The sequence below is a fragment of the Melospiza melodia genome, chromosome Z, assembly GCF_035770615.1.
Source record: "Melospiza melodia melodia isolate bMelMel2 chromosome Z, bMelMel2.pri, whole genome shotgun sequence".
Classification (NCBI taxonomy): domain Eukaryota; kingdom Metazoa; phylum Chordata; class Aves; order Passeriformes; family Passerellidae; genus Melospiza; species Melospiza melodia.
In genome coordinates, this window is record NC_086226.1 from 33,748,714 (window position 1) to 33,773,591 (window position 24,878).

Below are 24,878 nucleotides of genomic sequence, written 5' to 3' on the forward strand. Positions count from 1 at the left end.
CTGCTTTCTGACAGCATGGAGGTGAAAATTCTGTTTACAATATTCCTGAGTGCCAAACTGAATCATCAACTTCAGTTTTGATCAACAATCATTCTGGCAGATAACACCAGGTTTTGACCATGGTTGTAGTATGTGACATATACTTTGGAAATCACTGCCTCATTTAAAAAATAAAAGAAAAATAAAAAATCCGTAACGAAACTGAAAATACCCCAGCCCCCCCTAACCCCCCCCCACAAAAAAAAAAAAAAAAAAAAAAAAAAAAAGACAAAAAAAAAGAGAGAAAGAGGAAAAGAAAGGGAGTGAGCAAGAGAAAGAGACTGTGTTTTCATTGTTATGTGTCAGGAGAATGTTCTTCTACCATACAAGACTCTGCTGTTTGGTTCTCCTCCTCCTCCACTTCTTCCCCTACTTGCTCATCAAGAGGAATTTCAGTGGATTCTGAATCCTGGGTGCAAAGAGTCTTGGAGTCACTGAAGCTGGTGTCTTCTTCTACTTGACTTCCACTGTCCTTTTCGGTGTCTGACTCACCATCTTCCTCCAGCGTTAGCTCAAACTGAAATTTTTCAGTTTGACCCTGCTTTCCCTCTTCCTTTTCTTCAGGTGCAGGAGAGGGACTTCTAGGGATTGTGCTCTGGTACCATTCTCGATTGTCCTCCAGTGTATCTAAGATATCCTGGGCATCCGGGTGAACAAGATCTGCCCACGTCTCCCACAAAGGATGAACAATGTAATCTATAAAACCCACCTGTTTCAAATAATGCAAGAATATGATTACTCACAGAGAAATTAGTAAGTCATGCAAAATATGAGAAATATAATGCTAGGAAGAGACACAAGGTAACAAGGTACATTACCCTTAGAGGTGGCTGAAAGGAAACCATACTAGTTTATATAACAGATAAAGTCTTTTACTTTTCAGAAGTCTGTTTCGGGATATTGGATAACAGCACGGAAAGGATTTGATTTCAAGTGAAATTCCAAAAAACTCCACTGCATCTAGTGAGCTAGATACCTGCTTTAAATTTAATTATGTTTTTGAAGGAAACCCCACTCAGCTGTACAGTAATTTCTTTTGGCATGTATGCTGCTTTTCAGGTCAGGACAGTGATGGAATCCCTTCAGCAAACATATTGCCACGCATTATGTTTTCACAGTAAAAGTCTCAATTTGCCTCATTTATAACTTAGGAGCTGAATTAATTAATTCAGAGGAAGAAAAGAAAAAGGTGCATTCAGAAATTGTTCAAAACATGACTATGTACTATCCTTTTCTTCCAAAAGGTTTATCTACCTTATAAAATCAATTACCTGTGATTTTTCTACAGATGCATTGTGCTTATCACACATGGGACTTATCTCCATTCCCCTTTCTCGTTCCCGGTCTCCCTGACGGAAAAATTCCTCCATTATTCTATCTGTCCATTGGCGGTAGAGGTGGAGCGGCTTGGTAGGGTTGCTCAGATCTGCACAGTGCACCATATTCTGAAGAACCTAGAACATGTTGAATACCTGTGGTGTTATTGCACTGAAGAAAAGCAGCTCCTTTTTTATTCACATTTCTGGTGACTGTAAAACAAAATCTTTAAAATACATGTAATGCAAAATTTATTCTAAACAGCCAAAGCTTATGTGGTTGTTTGCTTTTCACACTTGGAGTAATAGCCAAGAATTACCTAGCTTCTGCTGCTTCTGTCGCTATAAAGGTCACAAAATCCTTGTGAGAAGGAGAATCACTTTTTTGATAATTTGAAGGGAAGGTCAAATGCTCATTCAGTCCTGAACTACCCTAGCACTTTGTTAGTCTCCCAGAGAATCACTTAAACCATGTCATTTAGACCAGGGAGAAAACAGAAGGAAGCAGCAAATCATGGTGTGAAAGAGATAGCTCTAATCCATGCTGGAGAATGGGGAAGACAATGTTTTCAAGTATGTAATACAAGTGCACATTTTCAGATGCATTTCCTTACCTGAATCCTGTCTGAATAGTTATCAAGAAGCAGGACACCAGAACTGGTCACTTTTTTAGTTTCAACCATAGTTTTTAAATCAGCCAGTAGATTCATATGCTTAGACATATCTGTTGCAAGTACCTAGCAAAAAACAAACAAAAAATGAACACTATGTAAATTATTTTACTGGAGTTTTTTGAATAATAATTGAACATATAAATCAACATTTTTGGAAGGAACCCATAGCTTCTATGCCTGAATACATGATACAAGTAAGAGTCCTGTATATTCATAATAGTAGGTTCTCATATTAGATTTTTAAAGAATATGACAAAATCATTGCTCAGCATTGCTCAGAATGAACTGATCAGCCCAAATTCATTATTAACTCAGTAGCAAATTTCTACCTGTAATGGTAGAATGGCATCATCAAAACCAGCTTGAAACAGAATAGTATGCCTTCCAGAAATGCATAGAAAGTGAGTGGAACTTAAAAGACCCCACTATTTGTATTTGGGTAAGATATGACAAAACTTTAAACTTTCACTTCATTGTTTATGGGCCTGACGATGTGTAATTTATTATAAAATGTTTCTGTGCTTTGTTATTTGATGTCCTAGCTCTATGGAAGACAAAATCTCAAAACTCACAATGTCAATGACCATTTTCCTCAATGATTGTCTCTGTTTTTTGGTCAAATTCTGGAAAATGTCACAATTTTCTTCCTGCAGCAGCTTGAAACCCACAGCCAAGTGATGATTCTCCAGTACTGATGAGTCATTGTACATCAAGGCGAGTTCAGAATCTGCAATAACAATTGCAGGGCAGAACGTTACTAAAGCCTGTGCTTCTACCAAATCCCTTAAGATCTTTTTCAAATTCATTACATGCATAACAAGATTTACAGATAAACTGTTAGAAGCAGCCCTGAAAGTTACAGAATTATTCACTGAATAACTTACTAGGTCAAGCCAAAGTTGAGCAAAACAAAGAAAAGGCTTTGCAATGATGCAGTAACACATGCCTGGAGTGGCAGGTTAGAAAAAAATATAAGACAGTTAATTTTTAGAATGAATTTTCATATCTGTAAGAGGCAACTTAGAAAATATTATATGCATAATATATGCATAAACACACCTCAACTAAAACACACTGATTTGTTGTCTTCTCATGCCTCTCTGTCACAATACCTAAAATTCTACTGTTAGTCAAGTTTCAGCTTCCCAGCACTTTGACCTGGGAATACACAGCTGAGGCTTTTCTGCAGGTCTGCTGAGGAGCACCAGCTTCTTGATTTTCAAATAATTTCTTTCTGCAGTTATCTAAGATGCTAAGATGCCTAGTGAACTATATGGTCATTAGTTCATGACAGCTGAAGGCTGGCAGGATGGTATCAGCTATGCTTCTGTCTTTTCCATGTAATGTCCTGTGGTGTGAAACTGCAGGCAGTGGCTTGAATGCTGCCTTGTTTTTCGTGTGGTCTGTCCCTGATGCTGTCTGTAGTACTGTCTTCACCAATGGAATTATTCTTACCTCAGCCACCCCATATGGCCGTGACAATAACACACACTTCCCAGACATGCCTGTGCTAAGGCACACATGTAAGGTCAGCTTAGACCTGCTGAACAGATAGCTCTGAAAAATCAAAGCAATTACAAAAATGTCTGCACAGCTTTAGCTTTAACACAGGTATACTGAACAGTCAGTTTGCATATGCTTTAAGATACAGCTTGTAAATAAATCTATCACAAAATATTCATATAATTTTTATGCGATCATACTTTTCCTGTGCTGTAGTAACTTCTGTTTATTGCAGCTGTTCTAGCCTAAGTCTAAACATACATCAGTCTAGTCCACTCTTAGTCCTCTTTTGTTCTTTTACAACAGCTATACTTTAAAATGCCTCTGGTTCAACAGGAGGCCTCTAAAAGCTTTGATCTTCAGATTTCATTAATCTCATTATCCATTCTCCTGCTGTCTTTCTCTCTTGTCTTGAATAAATCAATCTGTTGAATCAGGGAAGTCTTCCTCTGCCTTTTCTTATCCCAAAATCAGCAAAGCCATAACAGCAAAAGCAGAAAGAAAGCAAGTTTGTAAAATGATCTCTCTTTCGTTTTTCACAGAACACATACAAAGCTTGCATACTTGTTTTTCTCATGCAGAAATCATGCACTGGTTTATTTTCTTTTCAAACAGCTTCTGATTTGCTGCAACTGCAAAACACTCCACATTGCCAAAATACTTTAGAAGATCTGGAGCTACAGACACAGCTAAAATGCACTCAACTTCAAAATGGACATAAAAATGGAAGAAAGTTCCCCCTTGGAAACCTCTGTAACACATTGTAAGATTCAAGAATATTTTTCTGGAAGGACAGAGTTACAGTGGTAAAATAAATATCTACATCTACTCTGATGCTAATATACTTCATATTTGTTTGTTATTTAATAGCATTCAAGAGGGATTTGTTTAGTCGACAACACTGTAATAGACTTTATATAGGAAAATAATAGAAAAGTCACAAGACTAATAATAAAAAAATATGAAAATATGGCAAATATGTACATACTTTAACTAAGTCTAACTAAGTCTATCATGTAACTAAGTCTATAATGTTTTTTTTTAAATGCATTCTTATATTTAGGTGAAGAAATGAAATTAGATGGAAGCGAATTATCCTCTAAAAGTTAGGAAAATTTTGGATTTGATAAGCAACATTAGATGATTTTTTTATGTCTCTCTCCCTGCAGTTTCTTCCTTGCACACAAAACAATTTAAAATAAACAAAATCTCTGTTTCTTTCAACCTTGCAAGAGCTGAAACTTTCAATTAGTGTTTTTACTTGATTGACCAAAAGCCTCCTTTATCAAAAGCTGAACTGAGAAATCAAGATATGCTTTTAAAGCGGATAATTATCAGCATGAATATGACTCCTACATTAGCTGAATTTCAATCTAACTAAAAGTAAAAGCTTTATGCACCACTACTCATCCTTTCAACTAAGTCAACACTTTTAAACCTAAACAATTCGTTGGTTTCCTCACAGAACCTTGGAGCCACCAGGTATAACCTGGTACTCAATTTCTGACTCAACAAGCAAGGAAAAATCTTTACTTACATATGCCCACTCTTAAGATTCAATTAAGAATTTGGTTTTTGCACAAAGCTTGATTCACTCTCTGCCTGCACTGCTGAACTGTACTAGTCCCCAGTAAAGCACAAAAAATAGAGTCAATCTTAATCCTCTTTCATGAGGATGAGTCATAAAATTCAATTTCATTATAGGATGGCCCTTAGGCCATTGCGACAAACAAATCTAGATGCAGGCTAAACTGAAGTACATGTCTTATTTGAATACACAGCAGCAATGAGTCAGAGCAGGAGCTCCCTTCTTCAAACTCTACTGCTGATTTGGGGTCATTCTATTTTAACACCTGTGAAATAGATTCTGCCCATGTGCAGAAGTGACAGTATCTATAAATGTGCAACCAGATGGGTCAAATACCCAACGCTAGGTATGTTTCCATTTCTGTTGCTTTTTCTTCTTTTGTGCTTGGATTAATAGTATTATTTAAACTTTGCACTTCTGGGTCAGTTATCATAAAAGGAGAAGTTGTCAGAGAGCAGAAGAAATAACACAGTATGATGGAACTGGTACTGACCTACAAAGGGCAATAATAGTGACATCAGGCAACAAAATCCAAGCAAGTTGCCACTGGGGCAACAAACTATTGAGTAAATATGTCATAATCAGGTTCAATAAAGTTGACAGTGTTTTTATTTCAGTAGATGACTGAAGGGATAGAGGTTCAGCAAGACTGCCAACAACAGCCTTGAGGAATGCAGAAGTACACTGTGTTTCAAATTCGGAGATAACATTGGAGTCAGAATAAACCAAACATGTTTATCATAGCTGCAGAAACAGAGTGAGGAAATTCAGTCTACAAAGCATGAGAGATCAAAAACCAAGTACAGGATACAGGATTGTCTGTCTGTTTGCTAAAAAGAAACATGCTTTTCTGCTTTCTGAATTTCTACCCTTCGTCACACCATATGTTTCCAATATAGGCATATAAATTCTTGTCCCTTTTTTTTAATCTTCCTTCATTCTCTTCTTAAAACTTTACCTATTTAATGTAAATCAACTATATTTCCAGGAGAGAAAACATGCAATACATTGAAACAATGCCAGGTTTATAGTTTATACCTCAGTAATTCTTGCTAGAGTGTACTGTGTAAATCATTACTAGAATTAGACAAAATGCAAAGTAATATCAGGTTTAAAATATAAACATCTATATATTTATTGAGAAAAGTTAGAGATAGAAGCAAACAAGGAATGAACTGGTAGTATTTTTCAGGTGCTATGTGCATAACTCACAGCAATTTTTTTGAGAAAACCACTAAGCATCAAACTTACTTGTGTTGATAAGAAATTGGTTTGAAACCCCAGGATGATCTACGTCATGTATTGCACTGGCAAAAATTGCTGCAAGAATCTCCAAATCAGTGAACACTGCCTAGAATATAATGAAACAGAAATGACAATGACCAAACTGTGAAAAAGTGTTTCCAATAAAAAGGATTCTACTTGATTCTGGATGTGAACAAGCAAAACACATTTAAAATATACCATGATCTCTAGAGACTTTACACACAAGCTATCAAACACTTTGTAAAATTATCAATTATGTAGAATTTCATAAATATTTCAAGTTTGGCCGAAGTAAAGTGATTTGCACTTCATACAGAGAGCATCACTAAATTCTGCCACAACTGAAGTATTTTCAACTTCAGTCTGTACATAAATCCACCTTTATTAGGCAATTAAGCACAGGTTTCTAACTTATAGCACAGATTAAAGTTAATATTTCAGCCTGACTCCTCTGTATCTGTATTTGAAAGATGCACATCTTCTATCTAAAGGAAATAGCAACAGACTAGACATCATGTCACTTAGCATTTACTGCTTTTTCCATTTGTGTGTGATTTCTAGGAAGATAGGAAAAGAGGACTGCAACAGACTTGGAATGAGCCCAGTGCCCTGTTGCCAGAAGCACCCACATGATGCAAATGTTTTCAAAATTGATCAAGGACAGCTCAGAAGGGCAAAGACCAGCAGTGGCACTGGGCAGCCATTGCCATTTCACCAGCTAAAGCTCTGCTGAGAATAAGGCCATGAAAAAAAAAGTCTGGAAAAAAAAACCCCTGCATTTTACTGATGACTAGCTCAGCTGTGTGGTGACGCCAGTGGTGTTTTAACAACATTACCTGATCTTCTTGAGAACAAGAAAATTTTTCTCAAGAAAATCTCTTGAGAGATTTTCTTTGAGGATCCAAATGTGCCAAGTCTTTGAGGATCCAAATGTGCCAAGATCCACTTTTTAAGAAGAAGGTAATACAGTTGTATTCAGTAACATTAAAGACTGCCCATTATAGGAGAGTCAAAATCCAGCCCTCCTTGAAAATGAAGTTAAATCCTTTTGAACTAATAAAATTCCTACTACTTCCTTTGCCTGAATTTTTCTGACTGTTTGCTGGGATATATCAACATCAATGTTTGCTATGTTAAGACCTGAACTGTGCTTAAAGAGAGAAAATCTCCATCTTTCACATCCATCTACTTCAGGGATTTAAGAACTTTCAAGACGAGAATTGCTACAAAAAGAACAGATTAATTGTTTTCCAAAAAAACTTTGCAATATTTATTGGAGGGGGGAAGTGTAAGAAAAGAGAGTCCAGTGAAAATTTAGTACATGTTCCAATCTGTCTTAGAAAAAAATACAAAAGTAGTCTTTCCAGATCAGAATAAATTTTCCTCAGAACTTCCACTTGCTGTGGTTAGGCAGAATCCCACATGGGAAATAACTACGGAACAGGATGTAGCATAAATAATAAGATGGTAGAAACAAGATATGCATTGTGTTACAGTGAAAAAGCTTATGACAGCAAAAATTTCCATGTTTTAAAATGAAAAGAAGTGATGTATTCTGCACAATATTTACATGTAACTTTGATCCTCACAAAATACCTTTAAAAGAACAGAATTCATCAAAGAAATGCTAAGATTTCTTTTAAAAATATTGCAGAAACTAAGATCTTTAATGTTTAGGAGACTCTCAGTGCATCCCTTTCTCTCATAACTGCCACTTTTCTTCTTCAGTGTAGTTTACCTCTAATGCTGGGGTTGATAGTAGGACATGGGTTGACTGAACAACATCTGCAGCATGTATGTTATTGTGATACGCCACATCTGCATGGTAGTGGTCTTCCAGGGTCATCAAGTAAGTTATTAAAGTATCTACTGGAATCTTAAAAGTTTTTAACAAATCCCGCTCCTATCAAAGTAAAGGAAAAACAATTAGATTTCGAAGCACAGAACAGTCTCCAAGATAAAAAAGCAACATGACTGCTCAAACTTGCCTGAAAAATAGTGTGCATGATGACAGTCAGAGGTCTGTTTCCAGATAACTCTGCTACTCTGAAAACCTGAAGGCCCCACTTGTTCAAATCTTCAAGTTCCTAGAGTAAAATCATGCAATGAACAGGTTGAAACCTAACATAAAAATTCCTGCAATTTTTGAGAGAAGCAATTATAAACAGAGGACTCATTAAGACCTGGCCAACGTGCAAGTTACATGCTAAACCTTGCAAGGGCTAAACTATAAACTCTGCAGCTGCTATTAATCTTGCAATATCAGAATTTACATCTACCCATTTTTCAAATTTTATTTGTCTAAGCAGGAAATTCACTGCCTCTTTAGTGAATTGCTCCAGAGGGGAAAACTCCACAGTACCTTGAATGAGTTTAACTGACACACTTTGCTATCTCATTGTCTATTGACAATGAAGTTCACTGAGGAGAAAACCTCCAGAGATGTGCAATTCTGCTGAGTGCATCTCTGCAATGTGCAGAGATGGGCAATTCTGCTGCTCTCTCCCTGGTCTCAGAAACACTCTTCAAATAAGATTCCTGAAAACGTTAGAAGAGGCATAACTCAATCAAAAATCCCTTTATACCAATTTTCTGTTATTACCAAGTAGTTAGCTGCTGGTGCAAAAAATAGTAAGAAATTTCATTAGAAATAAGAAAAAGAATGCACATAAAATGATACAGCTAAAAATAGGAAGGGTAGTTCTAATGCTATATACCCTTGTGCATTTTTTAAAAATAAGTTTGCTATCTATACATTTTCATTCCTGTGACACTACACAATATGTTTACTCTTCAATCTTCAGATACTATTTATGAATAGGAAGGCTTCTTAATGCATACACAAATGCCAGATGAAATTGTCTTCATGCTGAAATTAGCCCTTATGGTCTGATTCTGATTTTACTTGCTATTCTTCCACTGCAACAAATTTGGGCCATTTCAAGTGATATAAATGCTTGGTGCTGCAGCTTGAAACCAATGTGTATAAGCAGAGGATGGAATAATACAGAAATATCCACACTCTGTTTATATAATTTCAAGGACATATATATATATATATATTCTCTACCTTGGCAAGGACATCTTCTTGGTCTGTTTTAACTCCAAACCTGGGAATACTGGAATTAGTTAGGCTGGAGCTGTGCATGAGTTTTTTGACTCCACTTATCTGGGACATTGGCCTCTTCTTTTTCTCTTTCTCTTTCTGTGTTGGAGAAGGGATTTCAACTTCATGTTGCTTGTCTTCAAAAGAATGAATAAAAAGAGAATAATTTATAAAACAATTATAAATATTATAAAATTCACTTTTGAGTTGCACCTTATGGACTTTTTAATTCTTAGAAAAACCTCTTTTAAGATTTGGATTCTTTCTATCAAGATCACTAAACCTATGAAAAGTTAAATATAGACCTATACCTCAGTAAAAGTAGATCTCTTTTACTCATATTGCCTCATTATTTCTGAATTGGCTTTAAAAGCAACTTGTGACTGTCTGATTACCACTTCTGCCATTATCCCTAGTGCTATTCAAAGGGTCAATCATCTCAGTATAAAAATGTTATTACAACCGCACAGGAATACACTTTGCAAGAAAAAATAATTTTCTTTCTTTTTTTTCAGGAGAAACATTCTCTGAAAATGTATTTAAAACTGTCTATGTGTGTCCTCATGTAAACCTTTAGAAAACTTTTTCAGGACTTGAAGACACGAAGAATTTAATACTTGTGGACTGGTCCTGTCTACTAAAACTGTGGCTTGGAAAGCCTTTTGTGCTTTCTAAGCCACATCTACAAGCACTTTGGATTGCTGGCAGTTCATGCCACCAGTGCAGCGTTTCTGCACTTTCAACTAGAGTCAGTAATAATGACAAAACAAGAGGGTGCTTTGTTAACCTCAGAATTTTGCTGTGGGCTTTTGCCTCCGTAGCAGTATCAACAGCATCACTTAATAAAATTTATTGACATATGTGCCAGCAAAACTTTAGACAAGAATTAAAATGAGAGTAAAATATATTTAGGCAACTGCCACAGGACTGCTGCACAACCAGTACGGGGTTGTGGAGCGCTGCAAACATGTGCTTCAAAGAAACCCAAGTTAGTGCAATGAAGGGCTTTTCTGAAAAAAACTACTAAGAACATGAATTAATTTTTGTTTCTTTTATTCATACCGTATTTCAACCTAGAGTTTAATGACTCCCTTCAAATTACCTCTTTTTCTTTGCTGAAATGTACCTCCACCTTTTCTAGACCTCAAGGAATATACTAGTAAAACCACAAAAACATCCAGAAAAGATGTTTCTGACACAAGAGATGAGCCAAAACAGCTAAAAAAACCTTAAACCAAAATAAAATTTGAAAAGAAAGTAAGAAAAAATTGGGATTTTTTACATGTGTATATTTTTCCTTTCTGCAATATTCATTTCCAATACAGACTGAAACCAGATGAGGTTAGCAAGTCCATTTCTAATTAGGAGCTTTTTATATGATTGCTTTGCTTCTTCACCCTTTTTCCTGCATTTTTTTTTTTCTTTTAATTACCCTTTAGCAGATACTTTTAATGGAGACCTCAAATTCCAAAGAAATCACAATGAAGAAGAGACTTTGGAAATGACACCAGGTTGTAGCCTAGAGCACTGAGTCCCCGGACTACCCCATCACAGTTCACCACTCTCCCTGCAAGGGGAAAGAGCGAGGTGGAGCGTGGCAGCCCTGGTCTGGTGCAAACCGACAACAGATGAGCAGCTGTGACTTGTGCCTGTGCTTTGATGTTTATGGTTTCAGTCATATGCACAAAGTTTAGACCCATCAAACAGAGGTTCGTTAGCTGAGCTGTCAGAGTAACTCAAGTGAAAGGAAGTGTCTGTCTGAATGACTTAAATCTCCAGAGAAACTCTGTGGGACTGCCTCTGCTTTTGTATCTTTGAGCACAGAGGGTTGTGCCCATCTGAACATCCAGAAAAGAGAGCTTGCCATCTTGACCCTGTTTATGCTGTGTTCAATTACAGGTTCTCAAACATTTTCTATTCATAGAAAACAGGTTAATGATACTGAAAAAGGAAACTTTGCATATTATTATGCACAATATAGGAGTTTTATGTCTTATACACAGATTATATTTATAATCATTGTAAATAACTTTGAACATTGATATATCCCTAAAGGAAAACAGTTTGGTTTTGGTTTTTTGGGGATTTTTTAATAAGAAGAACAGAAAACCCTGTTCTCTCATGACACCTTCCTAACTTACAAATGTGAAAAATTTTGTAGATATTGAGGAGGTAAGTTACATACTAAAAAAATAAATTAGATAATAAACTCATTAAATACTTTTAGGAAGAGAAAGTTTTCTCTCTGCATAAATGTTCAGAACCTACATACTTAGACTGCATACTTTGAAAATATTTAAGCAGTACGTCTCTAGATGAGCTGTTTTCACTATTGTGCTGCTCTTATACCTACAATTCTAAGTACCTAGTTTTTCATGCAGACAGAAAACAGTACCCATGGTCCAGTAAATTAGAAGTGATTGCCTCTCTGTCCCTCTTTCTGCTCGTGACTGAGATCTCATGCTAAAGGCTGACAGATGCATTTCTTTACCCTGTCAAAGTAAGTCTCAAGCTTTCAAGCGAAAGCAAGCAGAAGCTGGCATCTCAGTCTCTGCAGCCTAAGTGGGTCATCCTTTCAGGCAACTGCACACTGTGGTTTTCAGGGCACATGAAGCTGGGCAATACTGCTTGTCCGTGACAGAGCCTTGTCCCTGTCCCAGTGTCTGAGCCCTGCTGTGCCGCAGCATCTGGCACACTGCTGCAACCATGGGCCACCTGAACAGACACATTCAGCCATCCCTTTTGGGCAGGGTGACAGGATTAAATGTACTTCACATAAACACCACTCCTTCCAAAACAGTCACAAAAAGCATGAGCTATGTTATCTCACACAGAATAAGATGGATATTAACATGTATGACTGTCACTTTTTAAAGTACTTGTTATCCTAATTTAGATGTATTTCACTGTGCAACTCTTGTTATACAGTCTTTATGAACCAATGGTATTTTGCTCAAAACATGTTTTGAGATTGGCATAGTATCTTCATGTATTTTATCTTCATGTTCAAAATCAGCAATACAAAAGTTTTCTTAATTTTCATGAATTAAAAAAAAAAAAAGCCATAGTTAAGGAACCATATTCTCTGTAATATTGTGTTGGGCGTTTGTTAACGCTCAAATCCCAGCATGCCAAGATCTTGAGCTGCAAATACTTTCTGGAAAAAGTCTATTCAGATGTTTATTTAGTCACATGCACCTAACTGCGCATGTGCAGGCAAGGAATACCAAAATATCTTAACTGCTTGCTGTGAGATTTTATGATGTTACATGCACTTATGTGCTTCCAGCACACTGAAACCTCTGCAATTATTCCAGTAGGAAAATAAAGTGGTAGAATTCTCTTTAATATATAAATACATACATAATTACCACTCTGAGACTAACCCAGCTTGTCAGTGCATGGTGCTAATAAAGCCAGGTTGTAGGTTTGAGCCCTGTATGGGCCATTCACTTTAGAGTTGGACTTGACGATCCTTGTGAGTCCCTTCCAACTCAGAAGGATATTCTGTGAATCTCTGTGATTCTCTAAAAGCATTATAATAATTTCTTAACATAGTATCAGTATAGTGGTTTTAATATGTACATGAATATTTATCTGCAATTACACAGACAGGGAAAGTAATTTAATTGAGCTGCGAGGAAGTGGATCTAACCTGATCTCTGCACAAATGCTGACAACAACATGATAAATGCACAGTTCCTGAAATTAATTAACAGAAATTAATATGGAAATCCACTTGCTTTTAGGCTCTAACACAGCCCAGAGAAATATAAAAACCCCCCAAAGGCAAAAAAGTTAGCTTTTCATAGTCTTACCTAAGAAAGTGTTTGATATATATTCTGAGACCTGATTGCCTGACCTGCTCATTTCAGAGAGGTGGGTTAGCTCACGGTTGAGCATTCTTTTAAACTGGAAAAGAAAACAAAAAAGTGTAAAGTTAGCTACATCAAGATATATTTTAGTTAGAATAAGAACATGCAGTCACTTTATAACTGGGGAAAGAACATAGCATTAAGAATATATATCATATATATATATATACACTATGGCATCAAGAATATATACTGTGTAAGCAGAAATCACAGGCACCAATGATCCACCCAACCAACTTATTCATGGACTGGACAATGTCATTCTTAACCTTTTAAAATACACCACAGTGATTCAATGACTGAGGTACAGTGTTCTACTAGTAAAACTCTAATGCATCTGCACACACACAAGTTATAATATTGCCTTTCTAATTTTTCAATTTTAATTTGGAAAGTAAATACAAATGTATTTATGTCCGAGCTGTTCTCTACTAGTTCCCTCACAAGATTTGCAAATTAATCTGTTTTTGCATTTTTTTGCAATTTATTAGGTAACATTTCAAATCTATCTTACCTCTCATCAATAATCTACTCAAAATTACTTTACAACATTGCTCCAAACAATCCAAATATCTTATTGACTTCATACTAGCCAATATGAAAAGAGGTAGGTTTTGTTTTCTCTGACCTAAAATTATTATATTCAACCAATGACTTGACCATTCTACTATCTCAGAAAACTGCAAGCATCTCCAAAAACACTGGGATAGAAAACACCCATCTGTGGAAACACCTTCTATTTCCCTCCTAGCAACTCACTCTAGGCAATCTACAGGATAAAAGCAGATACTAATATTCCATTAAATGTATAATTAATTAGGTACATATCACTGAGCCTTTCGTGATTCCTTCTAGACTCCAGGGTGAAGTGATATCTTGTGGTATTATGCTTCACATGTTAATTGCATAATACAGCTCTGACTGTCCGACATGCATTTTCATTGACTATAGCTCTGCCTTGATATTACCAACAAACAGAAGGCTGCAACAATTACAAATAATTCCAGCTCTTGCCAATAAAAATTAGCATACATCTGTCATTATTGAATTTTGCCTCCTATTGTGCCATCCTTTTATTTTGTTGTTAGATTTCTCAGTCATTTTTTCTCTTAACAAAGCAAAATGATTTGTGCAACTTTCAGAATCATCTTTTACCTTCTCCATGCAGTCATGACTATCCATTATATCACGGAATAGCTACCCTTAGAGTGAGTATATACATGTAAACATTCTTCTATGTTGAAAACTGGTAATTTATAGTTTATTCTTCTTCAAAGGAGATAAACCACTGTAGTAAATATTAACCATCCCATTTCCATTCCACTGGAATCATCAAAGCTATTTCTTCAAAGTAGCCTTGAATAATGAAAGGTGTTATTTTCTTCACAATATCTTTGTAAGCCACCAATTACCATATAGCTCACAATGTGCCCAACAAAATTACCTTTAATAAAACATTCCAACCATTAGCCACCGCATTTTCCTGCCATCTTGACGTGTCATCAGCTCAGGAAGCTCCAGAGCTACAAAGACTGAATCCTACTTTAGTCAAAAGCCAAAGGCTCAGCTTTGATCTCAGATATAGCCATGTGCTAGGAAGTGCTCAACATATGTCTGGAAATTAGAACCATACTGCAAACACAGCTATACATACTATGAGAACTACTGAGCTATGCACTCTAGACAAAACCAGTCTCAACCTCTTCAGCAACGCCTAATGTTTGTCACCAATGTCAAGTGTTGAAAATTCAAGCCATGTTCATCAAGCAATATAATGACTAGTCCAAAAATACCAAGATGTTTTTCTTAAAAGTCTGTCTTTTAGACATTTAAACACTTAAGTCACTTAAGTCATGCTTACACACTTTTTCTTCTGTTCCCACAAAAGGTGAGAAACTGTAATATATAAGACAAAAACTGAAGATGTAGTGGAATAGCTTGTCTCCGGATAGCATCTAGAGACTGCAGCTTCAAATTAAATATTGAGTATAAGAATATTAATAAAATGTCAGGAGCTGACAAAACCACATTAACTTCCAGGCATGTCATCAGTTTATCCATTACTACTTCAATATCCTCTCTTCCTTAATTTGATTAGCTAGTTCACTGGATCCTAACTTCAATAGATCCTCATCTCCCTGGTTATTTCCTAGTAAACACTTCTACATAATGCCCAATTTGGTGTTGCTGTTTTTGCTGCAGAAAAGCACTAATTGTGTCATGTCTGACACTCTGGAATAAAAGACCATCTAGCTACCACTGGCATGTTCTCTTCAGGATGTCTTCTTAAAGGTTTTCCAGCTTTGAAGGAGGAACAAATCAGTATTTGCAGGTACCTGACTTAGGAAATAGGAAGGATTTTTTCTTCCTCCAAATAATAAACTTAACTTTAGGGAGTGGGTAGAGAGAGTTGTCATTTCATACTGGAAATCATCTTATGGAACTTATGTAGCATATACTCTAAGAATTTTCAGCTCAATATTTGTTGTATGAATATCCACAGCAAATGGAAGGTAGATAACATTCTTTTCTAGTGCTGTGTTCCCCACTAGTCTGTTGCAACCCTCATCTTCCCACCTCCCATCACCCCACAAGTCAGTAGAATATGAAAACTCAACCATTTGCATGAGAACTGCAGAATAGTCTGTGTAACTGCTGAACAAGGGTGTAAAGTGGAACAAGTCCCTCAGCCTCTGCAAGGCCCTCCTGCTGAGAGTAAATTCAATTGGAGATGCCTTTGGCTTAGAAGAACTGTAGCTGCACAATTTCCTCATACTCTTCCACATGTTGCTGATGCCACAGGACTAAAACTTTAATTGACATGAAAACTTCTGGACTAAGCAGTTTAGAGAACTGTTTTGATTTTTCTAATTATCTGACAAAGCCTTACAACCGTCATTGCCATTGAATCAGATGAAGCTGAAGACCATATGCAGACAGAAGTGGCTGATGCAGAACAATAACACTCTTTGAGAATATTAAAAAAATCAAATATGAGAGACAAACAGTAATCAAGATATTCAGTCATTCTTTTGTTTATATTCTGTTTCACTGTATCTGTACATTGCTCAGTCCACTTATGTTTCATAACTTGCCTTTTGAGGAAAAAAAAATTCCTTTTTCTAAGAAAAAAGCAATCAAAACAGCAAAACCAAATGCAACCCTATTATTTTTTCCCAATTTTTACCTATTTCTCAAAGATTTAATTTGGGCCCAAGTGCACCCATAAATAATAACTTGTTTTAAAGATACACATCTTACACAGCTCTACACAATTACTTAATAATGAAAGTTCGCCTCTCACGGGTCCCACAAGCTCTTATTGCCAACCAGAAAAGCTGGTTACATCCATGAGCCAACAAGGTTTTATTTATTCAAGAAACACCCCAAAGTGCTTGAAACTTATCTAGAATCCACAATCTCATAATTTGGCCTCCTGCAAATAACACGTTGCATGTTATGTTCAAAACAGGTCAAAGAGGACATAAAACCATCTTGTTCCTAACAGCAGTAAATATTAAAGATGATATGTTGAATAAGAATTTTAAAAATCTGAATGTAATATACTTTCTAAATTCAAGAAAATAAATCATTAAGATCAAAACTCTTGTTATTAATAAACATTTAAACCATACAATTTATTTATGATATGTGAGCTCATCATGGGGAGGAAGCAGAGGTTTTTGGCAGATCTATGCATATATTGTATTTTTCTCAGAAAGAAAGATTTTCACACATCCCACTCGGCATTGTTGGGTTGGAAAAATGACACATACGTCCTTTGGAATGCAACAGTCCTTGACTACATCCTTAGAAAATCACTCTGAAAATGAACTAGCAATAAAACGCCCATTAAGTCAATTATACAGTTTTTCACTGCCAAATACTGATGTCAGAGCAATAGAGCCATAAGCTCTTTCCTAAGAAATACCCTGAAAATATTTCCTTAGGCAGAATTTTTAAAATTTCATTTGTTTCTATTTATTTTAAATTTTAATTTCAGCTGGGGTTAGGGGAATGGAGGGAATAAGAAGGAGCAGAGCCCTCAACACAAATACCAGCAGAGCATTCAAATATCATTGAAAATGTCTCTAAAGTGAAAAGAGTAGATATGCACCTTTATCTCCCTAAGAAGTCTGCTCTAGCAAAAACTGTAATACCTGAGAATAAAGGTACATATTTTAATGATAATTAACTGAGAACAATTTCCTAATTGTTTTAAGTTCCCAAGAAGAGGTTTGTAGTTTAGGTCTTTCTGGGCTAAAGCCCAATGTGTGCACATCTCTGTATTTATATTACTGCTGTCAGCTTAGGATAAGCCTACCTGGAGGAGTTTTTTGAAAAATACGATTCTTTTCTGATGCCAGCAAAGACACACAGAAAAACACAGACAAACTTTTGGAGTAACCATGTTCCCAGATGGCAACCAGAGCATTGATAGAATTTTTAGAAGAATCTGAATGTATGTTAGAAAGAATCACTAACTTCAAGATCCAAATAGAGTTGATTTATGGCCATGAACGAGTTTGGACCACACACTTTATACATATGCGGGTTATTGTTTACACTTTAGAAGACTTTACAAATTTTGTGTAAAGCTCTTGACTCAATAACAAAGAGCTTAAGTAAAGAAGCAGCCAGCAGCCAGTTGTGTGGAGGAAGCACACAGAACCACTCTCGCTGTAGACTCCCTGCAGCAGCAGGGTCTCTTCCATACAGGCTTTCTGTTCCTGCAGAGAAGGAAAGAGGCTGCCTCCAACACAGCCTTTGGCACCAATACTGAAGGTGAAGCATGGACCAAAAAGCCCAGTCCTGCCTGGCCTTCAGTTTGAGCATTTATCAAGTTCCAAGTCCAGAGGAGGCTGGAATAAAAATCCTCAAAAGTGACAGGCGACTCTCATAGCACTAGCTCCCAAACCTGTGGGGCAAGGATCCCAGTTTTCAGCCTTTGCAGCTGCTTCTTTTCTAGGTAACATTTCTAAAAACTTACATGAAATAGAATACATCCATGCAACATACTACTAACACCTGCAACATTCAACTTACATGACTATATTTTGTTTCTGAAATACCTACCAATGTTATTTTTGGAACATGCTTGTATCTCAAAACGAATAAACTATATTACTAGATTTGAAAAGCTTGTATTCTACAATATAACAAGGAATTTTAAATAAGTCAGCCTTACAAATTAACATAAGGCTTGTGTCTGTAGTGCTTATCGATGCAAAACCATCTTTGATTTTTAGCAGCATTCTGGATACATTAACAGCATTCTTAATAGCTAAAGGTTTGTGTTGAAAGCCCATGGGTTTAATTAGTATCAAGGCCAGGCACTGGTTTTTATAACAAGCTACAGAAAGGCAGATATCTCTAAGGCTGTCATTATGATAGTGGTGCTCATTTTTTTCAGTAAAAGATATTCAACAAAAAACAGGGGTAAGCATTCCTATTTTCCAAAATATAATTCACAGGAGATAAAGTACAGCCTGAAGCACACAGAAATATGTATATAATAAGGGATAGAAACATATACAGTGTTATATCTTGTATTACAAACAATAAGATACATCTTAGAATATATTACAATCTGGGACTAAGATATTTCAATCTTCAGAATTTCATAAATTCTCTACATAATGGCTTGGAATGTCACAAAAAATAAAATGTCTTTGCTTCTTCTCACATTTTTTTCTCTCAAAAAGCGCTGTAATAAAATTGTGCTTACGGACGACTTAGCTTCTTAACTAAAATCATTGTCTGTAGACATTATAGGACGCTCTCTGTACAAAGAACATTTTTTCCCAATGTGTACTCAATTACACCATGGTCTCTGCTAAACTTCAATTAGAAAAAAGTCTATGAATTCTAAAGGCTAAACAGTAAGAGTGAACTTTAATTTTTTTTTAATTGGTGATTGAATTTTTCTGATTTAGCAAGAGGAACATGACAACAGCTGCCTAGAAATGCAGGAAATACTTTCTAGTAAATTACAATAAATTATTTTTAGCTGAAATGTAAAGTAATTTCATCTTATTGCTTTGGCAAACAAGAAAGTAATCTACCTAGCTAGAATAATGGGATGAATTTCTTCACAGATGATTGATCAAAATCCTTGATAATCAATTGCAACAATTCAGCATTAGCTGAAAATACTCATAACTGGACTTAATCAAGCTTAACATTTCTATTTTAAAAGACACATATCTATTGTAAAAGTAGGTATTAATAAAAGAAATTCAATTGTGTAAATGTAATGCTTGTGCTATTCTTAGTCATTTAATTCCACATATGCTTTATTTAGTTCAGGAGAAATCAGAATTTCTTTAAAGCAGAATGATTTGGTACATGTATGCTATATCAAGCACAGGATTTTTTTTTTTTACACACTCGATAACAATTATAAAAGTATACAAGCAGCAGCATTTTTCTTAAGTACAAACATAATTTTTTAGGGATAAACCAAGCTCAGATGTGGTTTCCTATTAAGTGGATTTCAGTTCTGTGTGTTGACAGGCATACTGATTTAACTCCTTGATGCAAAACTTTTCCATAAAAGAGATAAAGCTTATTTAATTCCATTTTCTAGCAGTATTGCTATTTCAAGCTAGTTCACACTGCCCCATGTAACAACGTAGATCAGTATTAAAAGATGGCAATTTCCAAGGTTTTAATCAATAAGCTGTCACACTCACAGAGGCTACCAAAAATGCTGTTGAAACATAGTGCTCGTAATTTCACATTTCTTCAGCTATTAAAACCAGTATGAGTCATGCATCCACCCATTATCCTCAGCTTCTTTACTCATGCTCTCTTCTATTGTATAGTATCTCTGGTTTTGGTATTTGGAGTTTTTTAAAACCTTTTAGTGGCTAGAAATACAGTTTTGTAGCAACCTTTTTCTGAAAGAACACAAAACTGTTCTTAATTTCTTTGGCTTTAGATTTGGTCTAATCATTCTTCGAAGTAATATTATTTTAAAAGTCCCAGCACAGTTTCTAAGAAAGACTATACTGTGCAGTTCATTCTTCAAGCTGAACAAAGGCTTGTTGTCTGATTTTTCACTTCAAATTATTCATAATCGTATCACCCACAAATCCTCACGCTATAAAGTGATCATGCAATCATGCACCATAAATCAAAGTTCTTAAAAGGTAAAACAAAATCCTACCTTTATGTAGCCCCAAGAAACTGAGAGTAAATAGTTTGCCTCAGGCATTTTCGATTTTTTTTCTATACTACCAATCTAAGCTATCAGTTCTTTGCTATCTGACACTGCAAAAGACTTCCAAGAATAAAGATTCCGTCTTCCCTCTCCTAATTCTTTTTGCTGGTCTTCAGGTTCTCAGCAACTGTGTGCTCAGGAGGCATACTGAAGTGAAATCCAACCGTGTGGTCTTCTGATTGTATAAATGCCATTTGTGAAACTCCAAGCATTCAGAGGCAACGTTGAAGACACATTTTGTATGAGCTGAAGAAATTTCTGAAGAGCTAGGGATATGCATATTTCCTGAACACCAGGATTTAATGAATAATGTATGTCAAGATGCTCAGCTGCTCAAAGACTTGCTCTATCAACAGCTACCAAATAAGGACCTGAAGAGGAAGCCACAGACAGTGGCAGCAATCCCTCCCATAGAGCCATACTAGCAGCCAATGGTGTGTCACCCTAAAAGATATAAATCCACAGGGCTGGTATCATGATCTATGGTAATTTCTCATTGGCTGATTCTGGGGACTCTCCTGGGCATGGGATACTTTTTTTTCTTATTTTCTTTTCCTTTTTTTTTTTCCCTCCTGGACAGCAAATGCCCTTTCCTAATGGCATCCCTGCCTGCAGCATTCACATGCCATTCAAAAATAATTGGGCTAAAATCTTGTCACTTCAGCAGCATTAACCAGTTTTCAATGGACACACCATCCAAGCAGTCCAAATTAGTATTGTGCATACATCTGCCTGGATTGCCTAGTGGGATTATTTTTTCATATGGAAGAAAAATATATTTTTGAGGTGTTTTTTATGGGAAAGAAACCCAGCATAAATAGATCTATATTTCTTGAGTAGTTTATGATGTGCTTTAACAATGAATGTTTTTGGCTTTTATGTCATCTACATTAAAAAGTTAACCACCTTAGACTATTGGGCCAGGCTGCTAATGCTTTTTATTTAAAGAGGTAAATGCAGTTATTATAAAGCTAAAGCAAGTCATGTGTCTTACAATTCCCAGTAAATGTTAAGCTTCCATGGAGATGTAAGAAGTGAGATAATAAGAGTCCTCAAATTCTCACTGTATTTATTCAACTTTTGCTCTTTCTGCCTCAGCAGATTATTATAATCAATTACAGCTATACATCATTGAAAAAAAGAAGGGATTGATTGAAAGTGGAGTGTGTCAGTGAGCTGACTCAAGCATTAAATAAAAGATCCCACCATCTGCCACTCAGAGACCAAAACTTGAAAGGAGGAATACATTATGCCCACGGCAGGGGGGGTTAGAACTAGATGATCTTTGAAGTCCCTTCCAACCCAAGCCATTCTATGGTTCTCTGATTATCTTGCTCCACTCTGTGCAAGGCACATGCACTACTGCAGCAAATTTCAGTCTTTGTTGTGTCAAAAGAAAGAAAGAGTGACAATGGGCAAATGCCTAAGAACAAGCTGAATGAGGTGCAGTGTTCAGCCTAATCCCACACTGCTGATTCACTGGAAGATGCTGACTGAGAATGGTCATAGGAGAGGTTTTGGCTGAAGTAGTCAGCAACACTAAGTGCTTCAAAAAGAATTGAACCTGTAAAGATCAATAGGGCAAAATATTATATAAACAAATCTCTTCCTTACAGCAGAGAAACCTAGAGCAGTAGGACAACTGGATACAATCAACAGATCATCAGTACTTAAAGTATTTTCTTGTGGAAGGCATACTGTTTGCCTTAAAATAATAAATAAATTTTATAGATAATAAAAAACTTTTCTGGCACATTTTAATATGCACAGTTATACTTGGTCTGAATGGATGAAGCTAGATGTTTACAAAACAATTAAGTTTTGAAAACAGACCTGGGGTTACTAGACACTCAGCAAGACATTAAAGACATCAAAAGAAACTTTTAGAAAATATTTCTCCTGATTGTTCCAGCTCAGCTTCGTAATGCTGAATACAGAGCTTCTCTACATCTGTGTTTCATTGTCTTCCTATCACGCACAAGAGAGCACTGCTGCCACCTACCCAGCATCAACACAGAAGTGGAAAAATGATGCCTTCCTCTTCCGGAAACAATTTCAAGCATGACTTAGAAAATGGTAAATTAACTTTTGGCTACTTTAGGAATGAAGCATGTGAGTTTTGGTTGCAATAGGTTGTATAAGAAGACATTAAAAAGTCAAGTCTTAAATATTTTTTTCTAACTTTGCTACTAAAGGCTGCTGCCTCATGAAATATTAACAACTCTTCCCAAAGAACTGTTCCCAAAAGAACTTGATTCAGATAAGAACTATTTAAAATGGCTGGTATGTAAATTACACCAGCTGTTGAGCACGTATTAAAAAGTCATCAATTTTTTTTTTCTTCCCCACGAACGTAGGAGACAAAGATACATCTACAAGAATTACTGAGTAACAGTTGGTGGAATTTATTGAAGAATGGTGTTTATGAAGTTATTAGCTAGGTCACTTTGATACAAAACCAGGAAAAAACATTTTCCTCCAATGTAAATATATGTTACATCAATTCACTCTAGCTCCATATTAACTATACTGATAAAAGGCAATTACACCTGATATGCACTGCTTATTACTGACTTCTACTATTTTTTTAAGACTCATAGTCTCAACCTCATAAAATTAATGATTGCTGTAATAGAATTGAATTGTATAACTTCACTGATTTAGAAAGCATGCCCCCTGACTTTGGCAACATGATCACAGTTGTGGAGAGTCAGGAAATTCACACCAACTCTTATTTACAAGAACGGTTATGGTTGATTTTCCTCCTGAATTCCCAGGTTACAATCATTGGATAACTAGCTTTAGAGGAGGTTATGGTGGATAGATGAGTGCATCGCAAATAGCTGCCACTAACTAAATACCTAGAGGAATTCAAGATAAGAAAAAAAAAATTTAGGGATTCTTGTTTTTCATACAAATATACATCCATGAAGATAAAATATGGGGGAGGAAGGACATAATGACATTTTCTACAATGGTTCCAATCAATCAAAGTATATGGAAATGGGAGAAGTGTAATTTGAAATTATAGTAAGTGAGTAATAAAATAATTCAGAGAAAAAAAAAAGAAAGTTTTTAATGAGCACTGTTACGTGTTTTGAAAGAATGAAGACAATGACCTTGAAAGACTCAAAGATGATGAAGTCCCTTAACACCCTTAGCAAAAGTTAGCTATTATTTAATCAATGATTTTGGACAACTTTCTCCAAAGAAGTCATAAGAAAAGGCGGCAGAGATTCCAGGAGCTGCCATGTTAAGTTTTAGCATACTTTTAAAGACTTTAAAAATGTTAATTTTTGCTACTTAAAATTCCCAAGCAAGATGGATAGGTCGGTTCAGACCACTTCATGAAACCCCAGTCCTGAGTATAATGGCAGAAAAGCTGATATGCACATATTCCTGGTTTTGCTCAATAAGGAAGTGAGACATAAAAGCGTAATTAATGCCAGTCAGTATCATTTATGTGTTTAAGCATAATATTCTTGTACTGTCATAGAGCATTTGATTTATAACTGTAAAATATTCTGCACAACTCTCAATGTTGAGAGAAGGCACATTGAATGGGCTAAGAATCTGTTATAGACTCTGTCCTAATGGTCATAAACAGGTTGTCTTCATCTAATGGGACTGTTTTAAATAAGGTTTTGCACAACTTCAAACTGTTTCATGGTACTAAATATCTTTGATGATCTGCAATTATGTCACTACCATGAAAATTTCCAGAGTTAAAATTTCCTGAGAACAGAAACAACTGGGAGGAGGAGTGGTTTCATGGGATAAACTGTGAGGATGTGAAGGTCACCACCAGCAGCCTTGCTTGTTTAGAATATTGACATCATTCATATAAACTACAGCTCAGGGAATTTAAGGGGAAAACTACAGTTCATGGAATTTAATGTCTGCAAGGACGCCATCAATAAGGAGCACGGTTCATGACTAGGTGAACTACACTGAAGAAAGTAGGAACCCGGAAGAGTATGTAAAGTCACAACAGGGCATTCATAGTGATACTGTCATGCCTAAAAATCTGTGTTTTCTGTGAGTTTAAATAAAAAGAGAGGCTCTAAACCTCTTATTCTGGCAACACACGTAATGGAACAGTGCACACAGTTTTAGTGCCTCTTTTCCTAATTTCTATTATGTACATTGTGTAGAAAAAAAACCTTATAAATGCGACAGAGAAAATCTTCTGTAGTAAAAGAAAAACCTCACTCTATTTAACTTATAATCCTACAGCTACTGTGGAGAATAATGAAAATAAGAAAACACAGCACACCGGACCTGAT

General features: G+C 36.0%; 1 protein-coding gene across 10 annotated transcripts in view; it reads right to left on the reverse strand.

The window, feature by feature from the left end:
- Positions 1 to 259: 259 nt before the first annotated feature.
- Positions 260 to 24,878, reverse strand: part of PDE4D (phosphodiesterase 4D) — a 540,332-nt gene continuing 515,713 nt past the window's right edge. For 9 of the 10 annotated variants that reach the window (XM_063179688.1, XM_063179689.1, XM_063179696.1 and 6 more), the window contains 9 exons: positions 13,311 to 13,404; positions 9,457 to 9,629; positions 8,375 to 8,473; positions 8,125 to 8,289; positions 6,372 to 6,471; positions 2,602 to 2,756; positions 1,970 to 2,092; positions 1,311 to 1,493; positions 260 to 748 (listed from right to left, as the gene is read on the reverse strand). In XM_063179688.1, the coding sequence (XP_063035758.1) occupies positions 335 to 748; positions 1,311 to 1,493; positions 1,970 to 2,092; positions 2,602 to 2,756; positions 6,372 to 6,471; positions 8,125 to 8,289; positions 8,375 to 8,473; positions 9,457 to 9,629; positions 13,311 to 13,404 (1,506 nt within the window). In that variant the 3' untranslated portion in view covers positions 260 to 334. Of the gene's footprint in view, positions 749 to 1,310; positions 1,494 to 1,969; positions 2,093 to 2,601; positions 2,757 to 6,371; positions 6,472 to 8,124; positions 8,290 to 8,374; positions 8,474 to 9,456; positions 9,630 to 13,310; positions 13,405 to 20,538; positions 20,921 to 24,878 lie in introns of those variants that run through there. The other variant, XM_063179697.1, reaches the window with a different exon arrangement.